This window comes from Rhinopithecus bieti, unplaced genomic scaffold (genome assembly GCF_001698545.2).
Source record: "Rhinopithecus bieti isolate Rb0 unplaced genomic scaffold, ASM169854v2 scaffold_16773, whole genome shotgun sequence".
Lineage (NCBI taxonomy): Eukaryota > Metazoa > Chordata > Mammalia > Primates > Cercopithecidae > Rhinopithecus > Rhinopithecus bieti.
Window position 1 is genome coordinate 649,914 of NW_016808848.1, and position 24,649 is coordinate 674,562.

A 24,649-nucleotide genomic window follows, 5' to 3' on the forward strand; every position below is an offset into this window, starting at 1 on the left:
ATATATCTGGTTCTGTTTCTAAACTTTATTTTTTTCTTTTCCATTGTTTTTCACCAAAACATCTTAATTTCTGTAGCTTTATAATAAGTCTTGATAACTACTCATATAGGTTCTCCATCTTAGTTCTTCTTCCAAACTGTCTTGGCTATTCTTGTCTCTTTGCATTTCTATATACATTTTTAAAACAGATTGCCAGTTTATACACACATACATAAATACTTTCTCTGGTTTTTATTGGGATTTTACTGAATCTACAGATCAATTTAGGGAAAACTGACACCTTAATATTAAAGTCTTCCAATCCATGAATTGTGTATATCCCTGCATTTAGTTAGGTCTTCTTTAATTTCTCTCAGAAATGTTTTATAGTTTTCTGTGTAGAATTATTGTGTGTATTGGCTGGGCACAGTGGCTCACACCTGTAATCCCAGCACTTGGGGAGGCCGAGGCAGGTGAATCACTTGAGGTCAGGAGTTCAAGACCAGCCTGGCCAACATAGTGAAACCCCATCTCTATTAAAAATACAAAAATTAGCTGGGCATGGCAGCACATGCCTGTGGTCTCAGCTACTTGGGAAGCTGAGGCAGGAGAACTGCTTGAACACAGGAGGCGGAGGTTATAGTGAGGCAAGATATACCACTGCATTCCAGCCTGAGCAACAAAGTGAGACTCCATCTCAATTAAAAAGAAGAAGAAAAAGAATTATTATACTTATTTTGTTTGACTTATGTCTAGGCATTTGATATATTTTGGTGAACATATGTGCACATTACTATTGGGTGCATACTTGGGGTGGAATTCTGAGTCAGAGTAGCCATATGTTCAGCTTTAGTAGACTCTGTGACAAACAGCTTTCTCAAGTGGTTATACCAATTTACACATCCGCTAGCAGTGATTGAGCATTCCAGTTGGTTCACATGCTCAACAACTTTTGGTGTGTCAGCTTTTTAATTTTAGCCAACCTAGTGGGTGTGCAGTGGTTGGTGTCTTGTTTTAGTTTAAATTTGCATTTCCCTGATGACTAATGAAGTTGGACATGTTTTCATATCTTCATTGGCCATTTTGATATCCTTTTTTGTGAATTGCCCATTCAAGTCTTTTGCCCATTTTTCCTGTTGGATACTCTGCCTGTTTCTTACTGATTTGTAGAATTTATTTTTAGATTCTGAATATTAATTATTTGACAGTTATATGTATTACTTATATCTTCTCCTATTCTGTGGCTTATCTTTTCACTCTCTTGATATATTTTGATGAACAGATATTCCTAATGCTAATGTAATCCAATTTATTAGTCTTCTTTGTGATTAGTATATTTGTGCCTTGTTTAGGCATTTTAAGGATGGGCAGAAAAAAAAAAAGGTTGGAAAATAAGAAATGAACATAAGAGACACATGGGATATGTTGAAAAAGTAGAATATATGTATAATTGTGTCCTGCAAAGGGAGGAAAGAGAGACTAGGCAGAAGCAGTATTTGGTTTTGTTATTTTATTTTATTTTTCTGAAAATCACCCTGTCTTGATGATTTGGTTTGGATGTTTGTCCCCTCCAAATCTCATGTCAAAATGTAATTCCTGATGTTGGAGGTGGGACCTGGTGAGAAGTGATTGGATCATGGGAGTGGATCCCCCCTGAATGGTTTAGCACCATCCCTTTGGTAGCAAGTGAGTTCTCACCCTGAGTTCATGTGAGATCTGGCTGTTTGAAAGTGTGTTGCAGCTTCCTCCTTGCTCTCTTGCTCCATTCTTGCCATGTGCCACACCTGCTCCTCCTTTGGCTTCTGCCATAATTGAAAATTTTCTGAGGCCCTCACTAGAAGCAGATGCCAGCACCATGATTCTTGATTCTGCACCTGCAGAATCATGAGCCAATTAAGCCTCCTTTTTTCTTTATAAATTACCTAGGCTCAGGTATTTCTTTATAACAATGCAAGAATGGCCTAATATACCCACTCATGCTCGTGAAGATATTTTCCTATCTTGTCATTTAGAAGTTTTGTTATATCTTTCACATTTAGACATAGAATCTACTTGAAATTAATTTTATGTATGGTCTGAAATAAGATATTTAATTTTTATGACTAATCAATTGATTTAGGACTATTTATTGAAAATGCCGTAATCCCCCATCCCACCACTCATGCTACAGTGTCACCTTTGTCATAAATTAAATAACTGCATATAGTGTGGATCTATCCACAAGCTTCTGAACTTCCATTTATCTTCCTTTGGTCTACTTACCTATCTTTTAATCAATATCACTCTGTTTTATTTACTGAAGTATGATTTGATACCTTGTAGTATGAATCCTTAATCTTTGTTCTTCTTTAAGATTTTCTTGGATATTCTTGGCACTGATGTCATTTTTCATTTAGATCTACTAACACATTTACACTTCCTATTACTTTTTTCCTTCCCACATTTCTGTTTTTCTGTTTATTATTACTATTATTTTTCTGCCAGAAGAACTTCTCCTTTGTCTTTATTTGACTGTGGCTCTTCTGGAAAGAAATCTTCTAAGTGTCTGGCCGTCTGAAATTTATTTTACCTTTAATATTGAGAGATGTATTAACTAGATAGAGGATTTTAGATGGCCTATTATTTTCTTTTGGCACGAAAGATGTCATTCCATTGTCTGCTGGCTTCCATTGTTTCTATTAAGTCGGCTGTCTGACTTATTACTGCTCTTTTGAAGTAATGCATCTTTTTTTCTCTAGTTACTTTTAAGATTTTGTTTTTGATTTGGTCTTTGGCAGTTTTACTACACTGTGCTGAAGTGAACTTTCCTTTGTGTTCATCATGCCTGGAGTTCATAGCGCTCCGTAGGATTCCATGAATCTGTGGATTGATGTGTGTTAAAGAAATAGAATAGTATCCTTTGAAACATTGCTTCTGTCTAGTCTCTCTTTTCTCACCTTCCAGGACACAATTATACATATATTATACTTTTTCAATATATTCCATGTATCTCTTATGTTCATTTCTTATTTTCCAAACTTTTTTTCTCCCTATGTTTCAGTCTGAATACAAACCTGTATTCAGTTCACTAATCTACTTTCTGCTGTGTCTAATATGTTGCTTCACCTATCTATTGAATTATTTATTTCAATTGTTGTATTTTTTATTTTTAGAATTTTTTGTGTTTTCTTTGATAGTATTCAGTTCTCTGATGACATTCTGCATCTTTTAATCAATTTTCTTGAACATATAAACCTTGCTATTTTATTTTAGAGATAGAGTCTTTCTCTGTCACCCAGGCAGGAGTACAGTGGTGTGATCTTGGCTCACTACAACCTCCACCTTCCAGGTTCAAGCAATTCTCTTGCCTCAGCCTTCCAAGTAGCTGGAATTACAGGCACCTGCCACCGTGCCTGGCTAATTTTTTAGTAGAAACAGAGTTTTCCCATGTTGACCAGGCTGGTCTCGAACTCCTGACCTCAGGTGATCTGCCCACCTCAAGTCTTCCAAAGTGCTGGGATTACAGGCATGAGCCACCGCACCCGGCCAACCTTGCTATTTTAAAGTTCATGTCTAATAATGTCAAGATTTGGATCACCTATGAATTTGTTTCCATTGCATATATTTTTCTCTTCTTTTTCTTCCTTGCTTTTCTTTTAAAACAATTATCTGGTCCTATTTCCTGGTATACCTAGTAAATTTTGATGAAATATATTGTGTATGAAAAATTGTAGAGGCTACAGATAGTGTTTTCTTTCTCCAGGGAAAATGTATTACTCTTCAAGCAAGTAGTTAGAGGAGTGGCAAATTGCCTTAATCCAGTGAAGAACTGAGATGATTCCAGGTTTGGTTTTAGTTTTTGTGAGGCCAGTCTATTTTGGTTTGCCCTGATTCCTAGTGTTTGACCCTTGAATGTTCTCAACTGAAATCCTGGGATATTTACTGACCCTGAACTCCAATTTTTATTTTCCCAATACTATTAAATGCCAAATAGTTCTGTTTGTTTTCTTGGCTCTTTTGCTTGGCTTCTCAGCCTCTTGCTTTATGCAGCTTAATTATCAAATATTTTAAGTAAAAATGCCAGTCTTAATACCAGGCTCACTTTTTTATTGTTCCCTTTACTCTGGCACCTTGGCCATGCAAGTCTTGCTACCTTGGTAGCCCAGAACAACAGTTTTTGGTTTCCTATCCCTGAGGGACTGCTGAAAGCTCTGATCCAATGCTTTCTGTTTCTGTGACTAGCCTTCTTACTTACAAATCAGAAAATGCCTCAAAAGGAAAACAGCAAAGAATTTGGGGCCCATCTCAAAGCATTTCTCTCCAGAATGATGGATTTTCAGTCCTAGCTATCCTGGTTGTTTTCTGATGTCTTTGAATAGCTATTTTAATATTTTATTCTGCTTTTCTAAACATCCTTGATGGGAGCTTTGGTCTGATATAAGTGATTTAATCATAGAGTAGAAGTCTGAACTGAGATTATTTTGCTTCAAAGAAGGAGAATGCATTAGAAAAGGGGCAGCATCTCCCTGTCTTTGGCTCTTTGAGGGGCTGTTGGGTATAAAAGGAGCAGACGTGTGTATTGTGGCTCCGCAGGAGCATGTAGCATGCTGAATGCAAGTCTCAGGGAGAGGCACAAACTCTGCATCTGGAAGTCTCCTCAACATCAGCCATTCCCTAAGTGGAAAGTTCTGCCTAAGAGACATAGTGAGCTTCCCAATACTGGAGGAGTATAAGAAGAAACTCAGCCAACACCTGGAAGTTGCTACTGAAAAGATCCAATAATTATCCAATAATCAGATTGCAGAAGGAACTTCATCAGTGGTTACCAATTTTTGTATGCTTGAAATATGAGAAGGTTTTTAAAAATATAGATTCCTAAGTTAACTCACTCACTGATATACTGAACCAAAATATAGCCCTGGCATCTGTTCTTTTTTTGTTTGTTTTTTGTTTTTGGATGAAGTCTCACTCTGTCACCCAGACTGGAATGCAATGGCGCAATCTCGGCTCACTGCAACCTCTGCCTCCTGGGCTTAAGCGATTCTTGTGTCTCAGCCTCCCAAGTAGCTGGGATTACAGATGCCTGCCACCATACCCAGCTAACTTTTTGTATTTTTAGTAGAGATGGGGTTTCGCCAGGTTGACCAGGCTGGTCTTGAACTCCTGACCTCAGATGATCCTGCCTCGGCCTCCCAAAGTGTTGGGATTGTAGGCGTGGGCCACCATGCCCGGCCCTGGCATCTGCATTTTTAGCAAGCTTCCCAAGTGATCTACAAACTGCAGCACAGGAACCAGCAAACTAAATATTTTCTCATGTACTTCCAAATGAGATTCTATGATTTGAACCTCCCACAGGGATGCCAGCGAGAAAGTCTGCCAGTTTCACTTCTGTCGGGAGCAGTTGCAGATGTGGAAGAGGATGTATCCCTCTTCTGCCCTCTCTTCTGTCGATGAGGCTCCCCTCTCCCAGAAAGTAGGACTCAGCTTGTTTCTGTTGGGATGACAGACTCATAAAGTTTAGTCACCTTGTAGGTTAGTAAGCTTGTGTGGGCTAGCCTTGGAACCTAACCACTATTTATAACATAGTGTCTGTGGGAAAATATGTTCCAAGTTCCAACAAATGCCTTTAAAAAATACGCTGGAGGCCAACCTGTCAGTAATTGGGACTATCTGCATAAGTTATTTTCTCAGAAACTTTTAGCATCTCACGATAAACTTGACCTCAGAGGATGGTAATTAATCAGCATTCGGTGTGAGCTTTACAATGGAAGAAAATCTTCTGCCCTGAATAATTGCAGGCCTGCTTTAAGAACAACTATTACTTTTTCTCCAACAATTGTGAGTGTGTTTCTTCCTGCTGTCATTGTCTTGCCCAAGGGAGTTGGTGCTGGCATCGCCTGGGAACAATGATGAATGGCCTGGGATATCATGTGGCAGCAAGGATTTCTTCAACCTTGTGCTTGCAAAGACAGCAAGAATTGAGGTCACCTTTCAGGGCTTAGCTACACCTGTGTCCCATTCCAAGGACTCTACCCACGGAAATCTGGTAAAGAGCCATGTTTCCAGTGTTCTTGGCCCTACTTCTGATCCTTGTACCTGGTGAGGACAGTTTTTTGATTTAGATGAATTTACAAGTGGCATATGTAAAGTTTATATAGGGACTTTTGTTGACCTGAAGACCAAATCCAATAGACAATATGATCTTGATCCCCTTAGTGTCCCACAAAACAAAACAAAACTATATCAAGGAAGTTTAAGATTACACTCAGTTACTACCTGGTGGGACCACACTGGGAATGTTCACCTCAAGTCTGGACCTCCCACTTTTAAAGGATCATAGAAACCTTGAAGCCTGCTCCAGTGTTGTGTTCTGGTCAGGGAAGTGGTGTAGAAATGTCATCTGAATGTAATCATTAGGTTGAACAATGGAATTCAAAAATGGACACCACCAACCCTCAAATGCCATTGCGTGCATCGGAGAAAGCTCATGGAGCAAAATCCAAAAAAGAAGTCAAAGGGGCCTCATTTCTGTGATGTTAAAGCAATTAATTAGAGAAACACACATCCAAGTAATGTTTAAATCTTTTAAAAACGGTCAGTAGTTAACAACCAGAAATAGACAGAAATCACATTTTAAAAAATAAAAGAAAATATAGCCAAATACTAAAAGATGGAAAAATAACAAGGAGACATTAAAACAAAGCATTAAATGATGTGACCATCACCATAGCAATATGGTATAGGAAATTCACCTAAAATAATTAGGAAATTCACCTAAAAATTAAGATTGCTGGTTAATATTTACAATAAGCTCATTCTAATCATTAATCAAAGAAGTGCAAATTAAGACTAAAAGAATACTTTTTTCTTAACAAATATGTATGTTTTTCTTAACAAACTGACAGTTGTGTTAAAAATTAAAATACCTATTGTCAAGGACGCAGGAAAATGAATACTTTCATACACAATAGGATTACAACTTTTTGCATTTGGGAAGAACAGTTGTGCCCTACAGTGCTGTGAATAGGTGTGCTCCTGTGTTTTATAGACAGAGAAACTGAGGCCTAGAAAGAGCTTACACAGGTATTGTTTGAGATCCTGGTGGTACCCCGGTGATCAAGACAGATCACATCCCCGACCTCATGGAGCTTAATTCTAGGTGGGTGGGGAGGGAGGAGGAAAACCACAGACCATAAGCAAGTAAACACATAAGGAGGGAAATTGCAGGGAGTGACAAGTGCAATAAAGAAGATAAAAACCCCTGGCCTCAGGCCATGGGCTTTTAGAACGGGTGGGTCAAGGAAGCCATCCCTGAGAAGTGACAGGTGCTGACATTTGAATGCCGAGAATTATCATGCCAAGAGCTGGGCAAGGAGCTTTCTGGCAGAGAAACGGCTTGTGCAAAGCCCTGAGGTGCAAGCCAACTTGATGTGCTCAAGGGACCCAAAAGGTTTAAAGAGAGAGAGCCTCATAGTGGACCTTTTCCTCCTTCTCCAGCCGGAGTGAAAGTGGCAGGGATGACCATGAGCTTCAAGAGCCAGCGGGAGGGGAGTGTGGGCAGGTGGAGGAATGTGAGTGACAGGTCGAACTCAGGGAGCTGAGCTGGGCTAGAAATGCTGGTCTCCTTGAGGAACCTGGGATTTGGAGGGAGTTTCTGCCCATTGTGTATCCTGAGTGATGAGCAGAGTGGTGGTAGCTAGACAGGATGCATTTCCAAGGAAAGCTGTAAACAGATCAAACCTGGGCCTTCCAGGAGGACCTTGAATCAAAGGAGGAGGCAGACTCCTGGCCAGGACTCATTCACATTTGATCACGCAGAATTCGTCGCCTGCAGGGTCCACAGCTGGAGGCACTTGGCACTCACCCCCAGGCATCTGTGTGGGTGACCCCATAAGAGACTTGGCTTCTTGGCCCCCGTGGGCTCTAGCCACGGAAGACACAGCCTTTGATGACCCAGCTCCACCACCTTCCTTAAAAATACTAGACATGGCCCAAACAACTTGTGGTGGTTTTCAAAAAGCAATTACTACTTTAGAAATCAAAGAGGAAAGAAGTAGCCAAAATGAAATGGGAAAGTAGTCTGGTGCAGCACCCCCTTCCGCCTACCCCCCACATACACACACATAAGCTGTGTAACCTCGGACATGTCTCTGCACCTCTCTGTGCCTCAGGCTGTAGACTGACTGAGTGCCTGTGACTGTCCCTAAGGGGCCCTTCTCAGTATAAACTGACAATGAGTCAATTATCCTGTGTGTGATTTTCCCCAAGGAGGGTTTTCCAAAGACCAAGCGGTGGGCTCCGATGACATTTCTGGCAGAGGAGTCGAGAAGTGATTTGAAAAAAGGCCCATGAAGAACCTAAGGGTAATGGGTCCCCCGGGGAGGGGGCATTCATCTGGAAGTGCAAGTTCCAAGGTCTGGAGTAAAAAGGCAGTTTCATTCCTTTGCGGCCACAATCAAAATGTTAATATCACCAATGAAATTCTTTTATGAAATTCAGCTCAATGGGAGAAAAAAAAATCTTTTTTTCAATGCTGGCCTATTCAGACTGTTATATTATGGAAAGTAGACGAAATAGCAGGAGGGACAGATGCTGCCTGACACCTGAGCAACTGGGCCCTGCCCTGGGTCCCGTGCTCCAAGAGGGCCTCATTCAGGCCCCTTGGGGCTCGGAATCTGCAAGCCACAGACACAGCCCACTCAGACCTGCACCCCTTCCAGCTTCCAGACTGTGCCCTGAATTCTCAGCCCATAAGCTGGAGCTGCTTCCAGTGCCTAGGGAGCCTCTTGCCCCAGTTCTTGAGGGTAGACTGTGCCTTTGGGGGTACAGGGAGCTACTGATGCTGGAAGGGGAAGGAGGTGTGGACTGAGCCTGGCTGGGCTGCAGGATGGAGAGGGGTGGGAAGGGAAGGGGTAGGCCGAGCACTACACAGTCAGCTCCCTCTCTGTGCTGCTGTGTCTGGCCTGAAACTCAGAAAAGTCCCAGAATTCTGAATTCCAGCTTGGTCTTCCAGATCCTTAGGAAGGTATATTTATTATGATGAGGAAATAGAGAATATTTTTTGAACAGTTTGTTCACGTGTCTATAACTTTAATATCCAGACATACGGGATATGGGCCTCTACCTCACCCCAGGCCCTGCAAGTATAGAGGGAAAGGCCTGGTTAGGGTGTATTATCCCCTCTTTCTAGTCTTGCCAACAGACAGGGTTTAAATCTCAGTCTTGTCACTTACTAGCTTTGTGGCACTAAGCAAGTTGACCCCCTGAAAATGGGGGGGTCTGTAAGATGGGGACAATAACAGTACCCACCTTATGAGGTTGTTGTGAGGGCTAAATGAGATAATGCACATAGAGTCTAGCCCTGTACCTGGCACCCTGTGGGCACTGAAGAATAGCAGCTCTTCTCGGCATCAGGCACCTGATGTCCCTGCTGAGTATAACTTGGGATTCCCCCAATCCGCCTGTTTTTCCAGACTCCACAGCAGTATGAGAGAGAGTACAACAACAAGCGGTCAGGCGTGGGGCCCAGCAAGTTCCACGGGTATGCCTACGATGGCATCTGGGTCATCGCCAAGACACTGCAGAGGGCCATGGAGACGCTGCATGCCAGCAGCCGGCACCAGCGGATCCAGGACTTCAACTACACGGACCACACGCTGGGCAGGATCATCCTCAATGCCATGAACGAGACCAACTTCTTCGGGGTCACGGTCAGTCCCACGCCTCTGGGCTGTTTTCCTTACTGTTCCTTGTAAACATGCAAAGTAAAAGAGGGGCTGTTACAGGCTTTCTGTTATGTGATCTGTTATCTCTGATCATCGAAATAACTAATTGCAGGCCCTAGGATTGCAGGACTGTTCAGACAAGGGGCAGGGGCAGTGTGTGCTCTTGGACACATTGGGAAAATGCTTTTCTATGACTCTTGGATAAGAAAGGGCATAGAGGCCAGGCATGGTGGCTCACACCTGTGATCCCAACACTTTGGGAGGCCGAGGCAGGTGGAACACCTGAGGTTGGGAGTTCAAGAGCAGCCTGACCAACATGGTGAAACCTTGTCTCTACTAAAAATACAAAATTAGCTGGGCGTGGTGACGCATGCCTGTAATCCCAGCTACTTGGGAGGCTGAGGCAGGAGAATCGCTTGAACCCAGGAAGCAGAGGTTGCGGTGAGCAGAGATCGTGTCATTGCATTGCAGCCCACACAACAAGAGCAAAACTCCATCTCAAAAGAAAAAAAAAGGGCATAGAGAGTTGATTGGGCACACAGTGCAGGCACAGTTTACCAGATGGTGGGGTGAGTAGGCCAGGAGAAGCTGTGGACCCAAAATCAGGTTCAAATCCTGGGCCTTCATTTACAAGTTACCTTCTTTGAACTACGGTTTTCAGTCACACATGGAAATCATACTTACCTTGTAAGCTAGTTATAAATATTACACATTATACAATACAACTTGTTAATATTTATTGAGCAAGCTACTTGCTCTGAGCCTCAAATTTCTCATCCAGAAAACGGGGATAATAATATAAATCTTGCATGGAAGTTGAGAAAATAAGCAATGATAATATGGCTAATACTTCTTGATTGCATATTGTGTGCTAGACATTGTGCTAAGTACATAATGTAGTTAGACTCAATATTATATGCCTAGTGCTAGGCACATAGCAGGCACTCAATAAATGCTGTTGTTACTATTAATAATGATTACACTGTATCCTTATGTCATCCATGGGAAGTAGGTGCTCTTATTATCCCCATGAACAGTGAGGAACCTAGAACTCAGAGTATTTAAGTACTATAGCTAATCAGGGTCAAGTGGGGTTTGAACTTGGGTCTAGCTCTTAATTGCTGCAGAAGGTAATGGACCAAAGTAGTAGTTATTTATGTCTCATGATGTATTCGTCACTGCCTCTACTCCAGAAAATATGGAAAATTCATCTGAAGAATAGATTGAGTGGGCTAAAGTGCTGTCCTGTGTTCTGATTTAAAGATTCAGAGTCGAGTCAGTCTGTCTTGGGGAATTAAGGGTAGGTAAGCTGAGCTGGCTGAGGCATTTCTTGAATATGCATATTCATGCATGCCTGTGCTGAGGCTTGTATTGTTGGTCTGGTGGGCTGGAAACTGTGCAGGTGCTGAAGGTGTGGATAATGGTGTGGATTCCAGGGTAAGATGGGCTCCCTGTCCTAGAGCCCGTGGCTCACATGCAGGGGCAAGGCCTAGACAAAAACAATGAGAGGTTAAAAGTGCTTGGCACTGTGAGAGAAACTATTTGAGCCCAAGCCCGAGCCCAGAGGGATTTCTGTGACTTTTAGTGAAAAAGTCAGGGTAGGTTTTTTGGAAGAGTAGCATTTGACCCATGCCTTGAACTGTGGGCAGGAGTTAGACATGCAGAAAGGGGCTGGCCAGAGGGAGCATGGTGAGCAAGGGAGAAATGCAAGAGGGAGGGAAGGACAGTTAGTTGGGCTGGAACACTGGGAAGCTGGATGAGGAGGCTGGGAAGGGAAGTTGGGGTCCAGTTTTGGAGAGACATGCTAAGGAGACTGGCCTTTATCTTCCAGGCCAACCCTTCCCAAAGTGTGGTCTGCATCATCTGGGAGCTTGTTAGAAATGCACATTCCCAGGCCCCACACAGGCCCATTAAATCAGAACCTCTAGGGGTGGGGCCCAGCCATCTGTGTTTTAACAAACTCTGCAGGTAGTTCTAATGCACACCAGGGTTTCAGACCACTGCTGAGGGGCAGTGGGGAGGCACTGAGGTGGCACTGAGGTTTGCTCAAATGAAGTCGATTTCCAAAACCCCTGAGCAGAGCCATTCTGGACTAAAGGCTCTGAGAAATTCACTCCCACAATGTATTGGTGAAGTCCATTTTTGTAGCACAGCCTAGATTCAGGCTGGAAACTTAACAGCTTTCCTCAGACCAGTAGCTTAAAGAATTATTTTTATTCTCAGAACTCCGTGTTATAAAATCTCATGTGGAGCCTGGTATATAAAACTGATTAAAGAAGAGCTTCTCAGTTGAACAGAGAAGGAGCCCTGAACTCTGCCTGTTCAGCCCCCTCTTCCTGCAGCCCCCTCCCCACCCCTGCAGCCCCTGAGACCCCTCCCTCAGAAATGCTGGACAGAACACCCATCAAAATACCTCCAAAGTCCTTTCTCCTCATCCTACAAGTTCATGGACTGAGACTCAGAGAGGGGTGGGATTCGCCCAGGGTCCCACAAGTAGCATTTTGGCAGGGCTGTTTCAAAATGAATTCAAAGTATCCAAAGTTGAAATGGACGAATAGAGAGCTACAGAATCTAGAAAGCATTTTGCCATCCTTCATAATCCTAGAACTCTGCATTTTGCCCAGGTGCCCGATAGATCTTAATTGGAGATCACTTATAACCACTTCTAAATGCTCCCTTTCATCTAAGCCAAATAATACATAATCCTTACTTGATGAGCAATTAGCTAGACTGCCTGAAATGTTCTCCATGGCTTGACGATGAGTTTCTTTTTAATGGGAAATTCCTTGGCACCTATTTATGTCTGCTCCGGCTTGTGAGTCAGAACTCACTGAACATCAGAACTGAAAGTCGTCTTAAATATCCTCAAATTCAATGCTTTTTGGTGTAGATGAGTGTCTGAGGTCCAGAGAGGGAAAATGACTCCTTCAGAGCCACGCAGCAAGATTGTTTAGCAGAGCTGGAATGGTAGCTGCACAGGCCCTGCCTCCACCCACTCAACACCATCTCCCTTTTCTTTGCATAAGTGCCCCTTTAGTGGAGACAGACCACAACAGTGAAACAGTCCTGCACTCCATGTTACCTTCCTCCTATCCCCTTTGTCACATATTAACAGGTGCTTGTCACTGGGTTGTAGACAGGTTTCATTAAAATTGTCTTCTGGTCACAGAAAAAAGGACATGTTCTGACAAAATAAAAAGTGTCTCTGTGGTCCAAGGAAACCACAGAAGGCCAAGTTCAGCTATAAATAAAGAGTTAGAAGGGAAAAGAACATGGGAGGTGGAAATAAATGGAAGCATTTTCCATTTGCTGAAGGGTTTTCATTATACAGCACACACAGTATCCATTTTTCCACTCTTAGGCAGACATCTTAGTCTGGGTGCCTCCTCATTTAGCATGTTTTCTATATGGGAAATCGTTTAAACACATTAAATTAATTATATCCATGACTCAATTTCAATTGATTCAGTATGCACACTCTCTGCCGGGAGCTGGGCCTGTGGTCCCGCCTTGGCATGTGGATGAAGAAATGTCTTCCATGCATCCTAGGTTGGGAATCCACCTTAACTCAAGGCGAGTTCTGTTTTATCTTCTTAGAAGCTCTGCTCCCAGTGGCTCTCCTCAGGGAACACTTTGAAGTGGGATTCCATGTCCCTATGGCCCACCAATGACTTGGGGCGGGGGGGGGGCATCCATCTCTCTGATGTTCAGCCCTAGGATTGCCCCTCCATGATTTAGAAGTCTTAGGATGCATTCCCTCCTCCATCCTCCTCTTCTGTCAATTATGCAACCAGGAAACTCAGGCTAGACTTGGCTATTTAAATCTCAAAAGCCCAGAGCATTCTGAGAATTCCCTTTTCTGAAAGTAACAGGGCTTGGAACCCAGTTCAGCAGAGATCATCATTAGGACAATGATTCTTAAACTTCTAAAGGCATGAGAATCTCCCAGGGAGCTTCATTTAAAATGCAGGTTCCCTGGCCCCACCCCATAACTTCTGATTCTGTGATCTTATGGTAAAGCTCAGAAATTCACATATTAAATAGCAGTCTAAGAGATTCCTAAATAACAACCTGAGAATTGCTTGGGCCACACACACACACACACACACACACACACATCTTTGTGGTTTAAACCTGTTGGTGATGGATTTGCTCCTACATTCATTCACTGCTCTAGCAAGCCCTGCACTGGGTGTATGGAGTATAGAGAGGAATAACATGTGGTCCCTTCCCCCAAGAATCCCTCATTCAATAGCAGTGGGAATGGATAAGTAGAGGAACAATTGCTAGGCAGTATCCAAGGTCTGCCCAAGGCCTCTGGAGGAAAGACGGTTTCACTTAGGGTGGCTAATCAACAATTGCAAGGTAGCCATCCTGTGGGGAATCCTGTGCATGTGGTGGGAGCGAGGATGCAATACCAGGCCCCTCTTCCCAACACTCAACATGTCAGTGTGCTGTGGCTGAACAGACTGGTTTCATTTGGCTTTCCTAATCAAGATGCACTAAATTCATCTTCAGGAGACCATAACCTTTCAGCACATGCTTGGAAACACTGGCTAAGCCTTCAGGTGAAAATCAAAGCCTTAACATTCTTCAGGTGATCATTTTAAAAAACTCTTTCCAGTTTCCAGTCTCTTAAAACAAGGGTGACCTCCCAGATCTCAAGATGGACAAATCCTTTGGGTATGTCAGGCTAAGATATGACGGCTGTTACCAGCAGTATACCCTGTTTGATAAATGTGTCTTCTGATTTGTCTTTTAAAAGGACAGCACATTGAGATTGTGGTGGCTAAATTAACAGAATCAGCCAGGTGCAGTGGCTCCTGCCTGTAATCCTAGCACTTTGGAGGGCTGAGGTCAGTGGATCGCTTGAGCCCAAGATATTGTGACCAACCTGGGCAACATGATGAGACCTTGTCTCTACAAAAAATACAAAAGTTAGCTGGCATGGTGGTAGGTACCTGTAGTCCCAGCTACCTGGGAGGCTGAGGTGGGAGGATCACCTGAGCCCAGGAGGTTGAGGCTGGTTATACCTCTGTACTTCAGCCTGAGTGATAGAGTGAGACTCCATCTCAAAAATGAAATAAAATAAATTAATAGACTCATTTTATCCTATGAAAATTGAATCCATGCTTTTCCAGGAGTTCCTTAGGGCATGTACACCAGGTTTGGATGGGGGCTTTTAGGCGTCAAGAGCATTTGACCATAGGGAAATTGAAAGAGGCTCCTGGGGAATGTCTTGGATTATGAGAAGAGGGCTCCATTCTTGCTAAAGTTTCCTGTGACTGTCCCTCATTCTAGGTGGGTGTACTTTATGTGGGAACAATCACAGCTGGAAAGAGGGTGACCCATAAGTTCCTCCAAATAATAGAGCCATCCTTCATCCTCTGCCCAGCATCTCTCAACCAGCAGCAGGTCTGGACATCCTAGTGTAACATATGTCAGGAGAGGCTGACACCCTTAGGTTCAGGCATTTCACCTCTGATGGCTGTTATCTTCTAGTCGGTCTCACCAAGGTGATGAAGAACAGCAGATGGCGATTTGCAGAGTTTGTTGATCTATTTGCTTTTGTTGCTGGTGAAGAGGGATCCAGCCTTAGCCAGTATACCCCTTAAAGTTTCTGCAAGATGTTTAAAAATTATTTCTACTAAGACTCAAAAAATGCTCCCCCCACCCCCCAGACAAGTCACCACCCCACCACCAACCCTACCAATTTTTTTACCTAAAAAGAGGACATCATAGAGTTAAACTCAGTTTGGTTGGAATTCCAAGTACTCCAAGTAAGGTCAAACTAGGTAGCTAGAGAAAACCAGCAGGTTCCTCGTTCCAGGGGAATTTGCAATGTTGGCTCAAACCCACGTTTATTTCATACCCACTGTTGCCTCGCCCTACTCTGATATTAGAGTTTGTGCACTTGGTTTTTTAAGTCAAAACAGATAATTTTACACACACACACACACACACACGCACACACACACACACACACATGAGTTACATATCACCTTGTTAGAGTTGTCCCATCTCTCCTGCATGTTTGATCTTTTGGGGTCCTGGTTTTACTTTCCAATGTAGACATTAAACGTCAGGCCTCCCACCAGCCAGACATTTGTGTCTTATATTTGATAACATCATTTAGCTCATAGAAGTCTTTTTTAGGTTGAATGTGGGAAAGAAAAAGACAAGAAACAGGGCACTGGGAACTCCATCCAGAAATAGGGAAAACTCTACCCAGTCAAGATTTGATACCATTTGGGGCTGGTCATTCTTCCAGTTGTGACTCTGTCCCCCAGATTATCCTGGTTGTGCCTGTTTCTTGATTTTGTGCTCAAGGCTGTCACTAGAGAACTTGTTAGAAGCTCTGAAATAGTCCAAATGTGGTATAACAACTGGGAGCACTAGAACACGGGGCTCGTTCCAGTGACCCTGTGCTAGCGTCCAATGCCACCCCACGGTTTCCTATTCTGAGGTTCCTTTTTCATGTTCCATTCTTGCTTGCTGCCCGGGAGCAACAACAAACCCATCCAGAACTTTCTCTACACCTCATGTGTCCCCAGCACATCCCAGACCCAGGTCGTTCCAGTGAAATTGCATCACACACAAACATAACATAGGAGCTGATTTGAGACTCTAATCTCTCTCCCTCTGTTCTCTGGCTAACCAGCCCACCCTCAAACTCAGTTGAAATGTACCATTGCCCAGGACATGGCAGTTATCAACTCTAACAAGAATTGCACATTTGGAAGCTCAAGCAAAAAGAGGTCACAGTGTATGTATCTCTTAGAGCTGTGTGACCTTGGAGAAGTTATTTACGTCTCTGTGCCTCAGTTTCCTCGTTTGTAGAGTGGAGGTAAATATGTCTTCTTTCAAAGTGTTATTGTGGGAAATAACAGTAAGGTTTATGCCTAAGAACTACATTGTCATTATTGCTATTATTATTACTACTGCTATTAAGACGGCTACTTTACAAAGAAGAGTTTGTGTGGGTCTAATCAAGACCCAGCAAACAATCATTGCGTACCTATGAGGTACCATTCTGTTTCATATATATAATCTCATTTCATCCTCTCAACAATAAACACATTTTTTAACTTGTATGAAGGCTGTAGTGGTTTAATATCCAAAGAGAACCAAGTAAACTTTGTCTCTAAGCAAGAACACTTGAGTTCTCTCCTGAGGCCATTCACTCTAGGGATTGGAAAGTTACCTTAATGTGGAAGGCGTCTGCTCTCAGCTTTCCCTCCTCTTCCTCCCTTTTGACTAGTTCAGTGCTCCAGCAGCCCTGAGCATTACCACTCAGCATTATACACAAAAGCTAATGGCAGCAGATGCTGATGGTGTCCCACGCAGATCTCCTGAGCTCAGTTTCAGAGGGCTGCTCAGGTTTGCCATCCCCCAGCTGCTGCAGGTGCCCCTGCTAATGGCTCACACCTGCTGCCTTCCCTACAGGATTGGGCGATTGGTGCCTTCTGCCTGGAGGTGCCTGGGAATTACACCCACCCCATCAGCCTGCAGCAATGACGGATGGATGCATTGGTACAACACCCAGTGCAATTTACCCTCCAGGGCTTCCAACCAGAACAGGCTGAGGCTCACCTTCATCTGAAACCACATCTGAGCATGGCCTCTTGCTTTTTCTTCTCTCCCATACAGGTTTCTTCTGAGAACACGTCGTTAACAAATTGCGGACATGTGATTCCCTGTCCTAGGCTTTGTTTCTGGAGAACCCCATCTAAGACACCCATGTGTATTTATGGGAAATTTAAGCATTTTCAAGAGAAAATTTTTACTATAACCTTATAGTTACCATATGTGTAACTTTAGAACCAGTGGTCCTCCTTACCTCCCCCACACCCGGTTGGAGGGTTCTGGATTCTTCTCCCTCACCCCTGGTGCATTTTGCATGTACCCCTGCCCACTGCAGTAGCCTGTAGGAGAGCCATATTCGTCTCCTCCAACAAATTAGTATCTCCCAGATTTGCAGGGACCACAGCCGTTCCTTTCTCTGATCCCCTCGTACTTCACCTAGCCCTTTATGCCTGGTAGAAGCTCAATAATTCCTGGTAACCTCTAGTTAATGTTGTTGGATTAAATTCGCACATGACTGAGAAATTCAATCACACTTTTCTACTCTTTTGCCTTCCAGGCATCTATAAACTAAAAAGACTTTTTCAACCCCATAAATAATCAGAACTGACAACAGAAGCACTAACAGGACTTAGATTTCTTGAATCTGCTAATAGTGATTACCAAATTCTTGCTGTGATACCTGGTATCAGTAATTCACACAAGGTCACGTGCATGTGTGTGTGTGTGCGTGCGCGTGTGCGTGTGAACGTGCACACACGCGTTGGAGGAATCCCTTCCTGAGGCAGCAGAAAAACTCATCCCTTATTCCCCTCCCAATTTCTTGTTTCTCCCATAAGTATCTCTCTGGGGCTCAAATCCCAGGGCTTGAGCAGCAGAAGCAATTGCTGATGGGCCCTCTGTGACTTCAGATTGTCAGAAACATTTCTGAGAGGTAATTGCTAGTAATAAACAACAACTACAATAATAATAATCCTTGCTGTGTGACTGCCCTGTTCACAGAGTGCATTTATAGTCTCTTCCATCTTCCTTAATGCAATTACATTTATTCACTCATGCTAATAATAGTTATCAATTAATGAGCTCCTACTGTATCCCAGGAAGCATTCTAAGCACTGTTCCCTCATTATTGAATATGATGGGACGTATAATTCCCAGGCCCTGGTACACTCCTCCAGTGAGCTGCATCTGGCTGGCTCACCTATCTCACGTCTCTCCCCTCCTCTCTCCTTCCCAGTGAGATCTAACCTGACACCCTACTTTAAATTGCAACTCCCTCCCCATTCACCCACTCGCCCTCTACTCATTCTTTTCCACAACAGCTAGCCCCATCTGACATACTACATATTTTACTTATTTATTGTCTGTTTTATTTTCTGCTGTATCTCTAAGGCTTAGAACCCAGTGCCTGGGACATAGTAGGTGCCTAATAAATATTTGTTTAATGAACAGATGATTTAAATAATTAATGACCACTTCATAGATTAAAGAAACAGGCTCAGCAAAGTTCAATGATTTGATTGAACTTTGAACCCAAGATTCCACAGGTAGTAAGTGAGAGTTTATGCAAGGCTACCAAGTCTGACTGACTCAAAGTCCATATTCTTAAGCATTTCGGTATCCAATTAATTCAACCAGCATTCCCTGTACCTCCAGTAAGCCAGACCAGGGCCAGGTAGGAGTAGTAAGATGTAAGGTTTTGCCCCCAAGGGGCTCACAGTGGGAACAACCAGGTGAGATGCATCAGAGAGAGAGCAGGTACTACCATCCCCATATTAACAGTGAAGGATGTTACGGTTCCCCTCTGCACTGGACTATTTGTGTGTCTATCTGCCTCCTCCTGCTGGACTCTGAGCCCCTTGACAGTGGGGCCTGTAATTATCTCTGTACTCCTGGTGTCTATAAGACCCAGCTTTTAGTCCATGAAATATATTTGCTGAGTGAATGAATTACAAAATTATAGCTCAGAAAGGCAAAGTAGCTATGTTGGGGTCCCACAGTGCATAACTGGTGAACCTGGTTCAGAACTACATTCTAGGTCTTCTGATCTAAATGCAAGTGTCTCAAAATCTTGTGCTCTTAGGTGTTGCTTGGTTGCACTTCCCCCTTTAATTTAAATACAATTACAAATGACTGCAGACAATGTACAGCACAGGAAAGAAACCTACTCCTTCTGCTGTCAGACAAATTTGAAAGATCAAAATAATGTGGTTTAGCAATTTGTTTGAATTGATGCCTAACCTTCCAAAGCTTGCAAGTTTGACTTCATCAAGTCAGGGAAAAAATAGCTATTTCCTTAAGAAAAGCAGTGTGGGGGAGTGTATCAGCTTATGGGAGCTTCAACAGAAGGTGCAGGCTCTGTCTTTATCCCTGGGAGAAACAAAGAGGAGGCTCCTTGGAAGGAGCCAGTGACATGGTGGTCATAGCCAATTACTGTAATGACCGATGTCATGATAATAGGAATGGCTAACAGTTTTGAATGCCTATTATATGCTGAGTGCTATGCCAAGCTCCTAGATGTATTATTTCACTTAATCCTCATATTCACCTGCTATGGGTTGAATTGTGCCCCCCTAAAAAATCCATCTGCTGAACTGCAACCCACAGTAGCTCAGAATGTGACCTTATTTGGAAGTAAGGTTGTTGCAGATGTGATTAGTTAAGATGAGGTCGTACTGAAGTAAGGGAATCCAATATAACCAGTGTTCCTATAAAAAAGGGGAGATTTGAAGACAGCCAGGCACACAGGGAGAATGCCATGTGATGATGAAGCAGAGATAGGGATGAGGTTTCTATATCATCAGGAGCGCCAGTGATTGGCAGCAAACCACCAGCAGGTGACTGATCCTCCCTCACAGCCCTCAGAAGGAAGTGACCTTGCCAACACCTTGATCTCAGACTTCTAGCCTCCAGAACTGAGATAACAAATTCCCATTGTTTAAGCCACCTAGTGTGTGGTACTGTGATGATGGCCCTAGCAAACTGACACATCCCCAAAAAGTGGGGACTGTTATTGTCATTGTTTTGCAGCTGAGAGGTTAAGGAGGTAGAGGATTAAGTAATTTAACCCTCTCATTCGACCTGAGAGATTAAAAAATTTACCTAAGGTCACGGAGCTAGTGAGTAGAGAAGCTGGGATTTGAACACAAGCCGTCTGACTTTCGACCCTCACTTTTAACCATTATCCTACATCTATAAAAGCTCTCCTCCATGAGGGGCAAAAGAATCCAGCCTGAGAAGGACAAAGCAGAAATAAACCAATGAGATCAGCACTTCCCACCACCCTAGTTTCCAGGGGCAGCTCTGTGGCTCTCCCTAACCTGCTGAGTAAGAGGCAAGGCGGAAGCCAGGCCCCCGCCCCTTGGTTCTGGGCCAGCCTCACTGAAAGCTCTGGCCACAGCACTGGAAGAGACTCTTCATATTGTACTCACCTTTCCCCTGATTGGGAGGAGGGAAGGCATTTTATAACCTCACCTGCCATGTTCTAACTTATTCATGTGTTTCAAAATAACACATATTAATACATATTTATTTTGGATTATTAAAATAATCCATGTCCTTTGAAGAAAATGTGAAAAGTACAGGCATGCACCAAAGAGAAATCAGTCTCCCAAAACCTCATATCATTCAGACAAACCCATGGGACACTTCACATTCAGATGTGATCCTTTTTCTTTTTTTAATTTCTTTATCATTTATTTTGGTCCCTCACATTATAAAACTTTTTCCATGGCAGTGGTTCTCAATCTTCTTAACCCTATCATTTTTTAAATTGTGATAAAATATGTATAAAATAATGTTTACTGTTTTAGTCATTTTTAAGTGTACAAATTCAGTGGCATTAAGCACATTGACCATGTTATACAAGCAGCACCACTATCTGTCTCCAGAACTTTCTCATCATCCTAAACTGAAACTGCGTACCCATTAAATAATAACTCCCAGCTGGGCGCAGTGGCTCATGCCTGTAATCCCAGCACTTTGGGAGGCCAAGGCAGGCAGATAACGTGAGGTTGGGAGTTCTAGACCAGCCTGGCCAACGTGGCGAAACCCTTGTCTCTACTAAAAATATAAAAGTTAGCTGGGTGTGGTGGCACACGCATGTAATCCCAGCTACTTGGGATTTGGAAATAGGGCTGAGGTGGGAGAATTGCTTGAACCCGGGAGGTGGAGGTTGCAGTGAGCTGAGATCATGCCATTGCACTCCAGCCTGGGCAACAGAGTGAGACTCCGTCTCAAAAATATATATAATAATAATAGTAGTAGTAATAACTCCCTTCAGAGGAGTTTTTATTATGTATTATGGGACAGCTAATTTTAGTTAGCTATTATTTATTATGACAGAGCAATTTTATTTAGCTGTACACTTATTTTTTAAGTATTTTTAAAGATATCATAGGTAGTTTGCTAATTTTAGAGGAAATAATGGTATTTGCAAGCTACTGCTAACCAAATAGTTATTAGCCCAGCAAAAGTCTTGTTGTTTTTGCATACAGAAACCTAAGAATGTACATTTTTAAATGTTGAAAATATAAATAGCAAATATTTTAAAGTAAATAGTATAATTAAACATTAGTGATAGCCCCACTATTGAGGAAAACACTCAGAGATATATCCAGATCCCGTATGAAAAACAAATCTGAAGATTACATGCATTTCTCTTGATGCGAGATCAGAATCCCCTCTGTGTGTGTGTGTGTCAAGGTGTGTTAGCCCAGGAGCTTCGGAAGTTTTCTGAAATCAGTAGAAGACAGCTGACATAAATTTCAGCCGACAGGATGGCATGGCTTTGGGCCCTAGTGGACACTGGCTCCGCCTGCCTGTGCTCATGCAGAAGTTACTCACACACACTCGATGTGACACTCTGTGCCCGCCTGGATGAGGGCCAGACCTGCGTGATGGAGAGAAGGACACTTGGAAGAGCCAGTTTCTCATGAAATTCTAACCACCACTGCCACCTCCTTCTTTCTCAATGGAATTCAAGCTTCCTAGAATTACTGCCTAAACCAGTAATTTTAAAGTAAAGACCTGGAGTCTGGTTGGGGTATTGTAAATTGTGGAAGGGGGGAAGTGGGGAACTATAAGTGACTGGAGGAGGGTGCCCACCTTTGTCTTCCTAAGAGGTATGAAATGGTTAAGAGCATGGAACCTGGAGACAGACTTCCTAGGTTCACATCTTGGTTCCATTTGCTAGCCGGATAAACTTGAGCAAGAAATCAACCTCTCTTCATCTCAGTTTCTTATCTATAAAACATAGATAGTGCCTTAGATCAGGCTCCTTGTAAATAGACTCAGAGATGGGACATGTGTGCAGAAGATTTGTCAGAGAGCACGCTCTGGATACACCTATAGGGAAGTGAAGGGGACAGGCCTGGGCAGAGCAAGAAGCTAACAGCAGTGTGGCTGCAACTGAGGCTCCAGCTGATTCTGGTAGCTCTGGAGCTGGGATGGTGCAGCGGCTGGGCCCAGGTATCCTCTTATCAGCTAGTCACTGGCCCTCGGAGCAGGTGTATCCTTAGGCAAGGCAGTTCCTCATGGTGGAGGGTAATTCGCAGCGGGGAACCAGGCTGGGACCCTTAGTAGCCAGTATTCTCAGGAGCTGGGGATTGATGGTGCTTTGGCCCTAAAGGGGCCAAAATACTAGGCAAGCACCCCAGTAACCCCTATAGATAACAACGGGCCTACCTTAAAGGGCTGTGACAATTAAAGAGGTTTATACATGTTGAGTGCCTGGGACATAGTATGTGCTGAATTAGTGCAAGGATGATGAGGAAGAATGTATTTGGATACCAACTTCATAGTCCTCTAGACCCTCAAACACCTATAATTAATTTTCCAGGAGATTCTGTGGTTGGTGGGTCCCCAACCAGCTGCTTCAGTTGGATTCTTGCAGCTCTTGCCATCTTCGGTAATTCACATCCTCACATTCATATGCACACAAACACACACGCATGCATGCACACACACACACCCCTAAATATGTGGTCTATGGGTATTCATATTCATCATGTATATAGCTATGTATCAGTGTATTCCAGTAGTTTTCAAACTTGTTTTTCAAAGGAGATTTTACCTAGAAGCCCAATGTTAGTGTCCTTCATTTAACATTTATGTTAGTGTTAACATTGCATTTAACATTACATTTTATTTTTCAAATTTGCTCTTTGGAAGACTTTGCTGACTTCCCTTTAGATTTAAAAATTAGTAAGCAAATTTCTGCAGTCATAAAGAAGAAGCAAAGCCTCCATGGGGAACCTGGGTCTGAGCTCTCAGGTCATCTCACAGGAGGCAGGCCCCGGAGGACAGCCTGGCAGCAATGGCAGCTTTTCCAACAGAGCAGCAGGTGTCCAAGAAGGAACCATGGTAGCTAGTATCCAGACCCACACTCTTTATTTTAATGTTGCATGTTTATTTGAATGTGCACTGTAAAAATGTAACTAGCATTTAAGGTAGCAAGATAAGCATTCTTTTTCCATTTTTTTTTAAGGCAGATATTCAGTAAAGGAAAGCACAGATGGCGGGTGGATGTTGTGAAAACCATGAGGGTGGCACACGTATGACAAGGTTTGGGAAACAGTGACCTCCTTATTGCTTTATCTTTATCTTAAAAGTCACTGTGGTCATCCCCTTAAAAGCTTAAGAAATGAATCAGAAGAGAGTGGGAAAGAGAATGAGAAAGAAAGGGGTGGGGGGGGAGGGGAGAGAGAAGGGAGAGGGATCCACCAGCAGCAGCAGCACATTGATTTTCTTGGCCAGCTTGTGTAGTTACCAAAGCAGCAAACAGTGCTGTGCTTTTACTCATGAGGTTTTGTGGTAGGGTTAATAGCCTTTTGTTTCATGCCCTTTCACCTCATTCCCATGTTTTCAGTAATAAAAAAAATGGTGACAGGCCAGGGAGTGGGTGTCCACTGAACAGGGCAGAGTCAAACCACTCTTAGAAACATGGCCCTCAGCAGCACAATGTAGAAATCCTTGAATTCGCCCTCTTTTGCAATCATTTTGACTCCAATTAATTGGTTCACTTGCAACAAAGGCTTCTACTACCAAATCCTTGAGGGTAGGGTCTTTCTGAGATTTATCTCTTTTTTCAGTTTCTAGCACATGGCCTGTCCTATAACTGAAGTTAATGAACAGATACATCAGAGAGGTTTTTATCATCATCCCTTCCCCCTACTTCTTGAATGTCTCCTCAGGGTTTTACACATAGTAGATACACAGGAAGGGCTGGCTGGCTGGTTGAATGGATGAGCAGATGGGTAGAGTGGTGGAGACATGGGTGGGGGGATGGGTGGAGGGGTGGGAATGTGAGTAGATAGTTGGATGACTGAGTGGAAAGAGTGAATGATGAATATGTGGGTAGGTGTCTAGATATAGATGGATGA

At 43.1% G+C, this 24,649-nt stretch overlaps 1 protein-coding gene across 1 annotated transcript in view; it reads left to right on the forward strand.

Annotated features, from left to right (window-relative positions):
- GABBR2 (gamma-aminobutyric acid type B receptor subunit 2) overlaps positions 1–24,649 on the forward strand; it is a 426,191-nt gene that overhangs the window by 247,667 nt on the left and 153,875 nt on the right. The window contains exon 7 of the mRNA XM_017887601.1: positions 9,432–9,668. Coding sequence (XP_017743090.1) covers positions 9,432–9,668 — 237 coding nt within the window. The remainder of the gene's footprint in view (positions 1–9,431; positions 9,669–24,649) is intronic.